General features: G+C 30.7%; 1 protein-coding gene across 1 annotated transcript; it reads left to right on the top strand.

Annotated features, from left to right (window-relative positions):
* The first annotated feature begins 205 nt into the window (after window positions 1–205).
* Window positions 206–1,803, top strand: LOC133796483 (non-functional pseudokinase ZED1-like). Its single transcript, XM_062234012.1, has one exon. It carries the CDS (start codon window positions 390–392, stop codon window positions 1,155–1,157), a length of 768 nt encoding a protein of 255 aa, XP_062089996.1. The 5' UTR covers window positions 206–389; the 3' UTR covers window positions 1,158–1,803.
* Window positions 1,804–2,714: the final 911 nt, after the last annotated feature.

Here is a 2,714-nt window from a genome sequence, read left to right as displayed (position 1 = left end):
TTATGTGCTATTCGTCAACGTGAACCTTTAATTAAATTTATTTCATACCAAATAAATTTAACCAGAAAAGAATCACAACATAACATATCTAATTGCTTTGTGATAGCTTTAGAATTTCACTTTTTAAGGTAAGAAAACTAACTGTAATCTCAGTCACCACTTTTAGTCACCTCACCTTAGTTAGGCCTGCTGTCAATATTATCTGGTTTATGTCTGTATAATATATATTAATGATCGATGTTTGTTTACAAAACTCCCTTATTATATACTTTCTTGGTTTTTTGGATTAGTAAGCTCACAGCATAAAAAATATAGATCTAAATAGAAACAAAAGAGTTGGCCTTTAAAGAGAGACCACACCACCCAGTGCTATAGAATCTTCTCCCATTATGTTTTCAGGCTTCAGTAACAAAAAGAATATGACACAGAAAAAGGCTTTCTTTATGAAGAATGGAGGTGCAGTGTTGGAGCAGACCATTCTTTTGTTTAATGGAAAATCCAATCCACTTCGGTCATACTCTTCTCAACAACTGAAGATGGCTACACACAACTTCGATTTCAGCAGACTGATACATGAGGGTGCGGGCTACAGAATGTACAAGGGAGTTGATAAAGAAGACGATTGTGAGATTTCGGTGAAAAAATTCTCATATTATTCACGTTTTAATAGAAATGAAAGTTTGGAAAAGATTGCAAATGAAGTTGCAATTGCATCACAGATGAGCAACCACAAGAACGTTTTGAAGCTATTGGGGTACTGCCTTGAGACTGAGTTGCCCATGTTGGTGTACGAGCTCCCTGTTCATGGTAACCTCTCCCGTTTCGCCGAGAGAATTGGTAAAGAAGCACAGCTGACATTTGAGACCAAGTTAAGGATTGGTATTGGAATTGCAAATGCGGTTGCGTACCTCCACCACGGCCATTCACAGACCTTCATCCATCGAGATATCCATAGCGGACAAGTGTTCTTAGACCAAGACTACGGTGCTAAGCTGTGTAGTTTCTATGCGTCCATCCCAATTCCAGAAGGTGAAACTCATGTAGAAGCCGATGTATTTGGGACAAAAGGGTTTACTTCTCCAGAGGTAGCAAGGTACGGCGTTATACAGAAAGGAGTGATGCCTATGACTTTGGGATTCTATTGTCTGAATTGTTGACAGGAAAGAGTTGGAGTCAAATACTTTGGGATAATGAGAATGATTCGGCTGAGATTGATAGTTTGAATGATCGGAATGACACTTATTATGCTAAATTCAAACGTGAGTTGGATGCCAAGATGTTGGTAGAAGAAGAAGAAGAAATAAGAGGTCAAGTAATGGAATGCACCGAGCTAGTAGAGAGGTGTATCAATGAAGCCGTGGAGGAGAGACCTAACATGGTGGAAGTAGCAAAAGCTCTCATTTTGATCAAAACCAACACTACCCAATAATAATAACAATAATAAGTAGTGTTTTACTTGTTATGCTTAGATGCATCAGTATCTCTCTGCTTCATGCATCTAATATATATATATATATATTTTTTTCTCTTTAATATGCGGCTTATTTATTTAACTTGATTTTGAATTTGTTTAGCTTGATTGATGGGTATTAGTTCATTGAAAAAAATGTTTTTATTCGCATTTTGAATTTCTAAACACAAAACGGTGGCTACTTAATATTAATATTAAGAAATATAATTTTGTACAATTTTGAAATTATATACTCTGTCTTCCTAAATGTATGATCTTTAAACTGCTTTGGTGTATAAGATCAAAGAAGAAAGTGGCACTACAAAATTTGTGATGAAGAAATTTGGTCTAAACATCGTCGTACTTGTGTTGCCAATAAAAAGTTCATGACTAACTAAAACAATAAAAAATACATATTTAACTTCAACAAATATTCTATCACTGCTTAAAAAATTGGAACTATAAAACTACCGTGCTGTTTGGTAACTATTAAAAAATCAGTTTTTTATTTAATTAATTAAAAATTTGACAATTAAACATAAAATAGTGTTTGGTAACTCTATTTTTATTTCTTATTTTTTTAAATTTTAAACAAAATTTATTAAATTTTAAAAATAGAAAATTTTCACTTTCAAAATTTTTTAAAATTGTTTTTAACTTTTAATTTTTTTTTCTTCTCTTCTTCAAATCACCACTTCATTGCTAAACAAAACATAAAAATAAAAGTTATCAAACGAATTTATTATTTTTTATTTTTAAAAATAAAAAACAAAAATAGTTATCAAACATATTTTTATTTTTTAAAAATAGAAAACAAAATAAAAATAATATTTCTATTTTTGTGTTTAAAAAATTCAAAAACAAAATTTTTACCAAACACAAATAATTTTTTATTGAGACTAAAAATAAGTAATATTCAGTCAAAAACATCTATGTTGTGACTAAAAATATTGAGACTAAAAATAATATTTAGCCACAAAAAATTTATGTTGTGACTTAAAAAATTGAGACTAAAAGTAATATTTAGCCGAATCTGTTGTGACTAAAATATTGAGACTAAAGAGTAACTTTTTTTTAGTATGGTATAATTAATGTCTAATTTCAGAAAGTTTTTGTAATATATTTCTGTTTTTAACTATTAGATGTCCATCTATAAAAATCCCTTTACGATATATACTCTTTAGGTTTTTTGGATTGTAGTTTTTTCTCATGTTGCTGGAGAAGAAAAAGGACCGAACTATGAAGTTGACTTTCAAAAACTGAC

Source organism: Humulus lupulus, chromosome 8 (genome assembly GCF_963169125.1).
Source record: "Humulus lupulus chromosome 8, drHumLupu1.1, whole genome shotgun sequence".
NCBI classification, from domain to species: Eukaryota; Viridiplantae; Streptophyta; class Magnoliopsida; order Rosales; family Cannabaceae; genus Humulus; species Humulus lupulus.
Note: the sequence above shows the minus strand (reverse complement) of the source record. Positions and strands in the feature narration are given on the sequence as shown.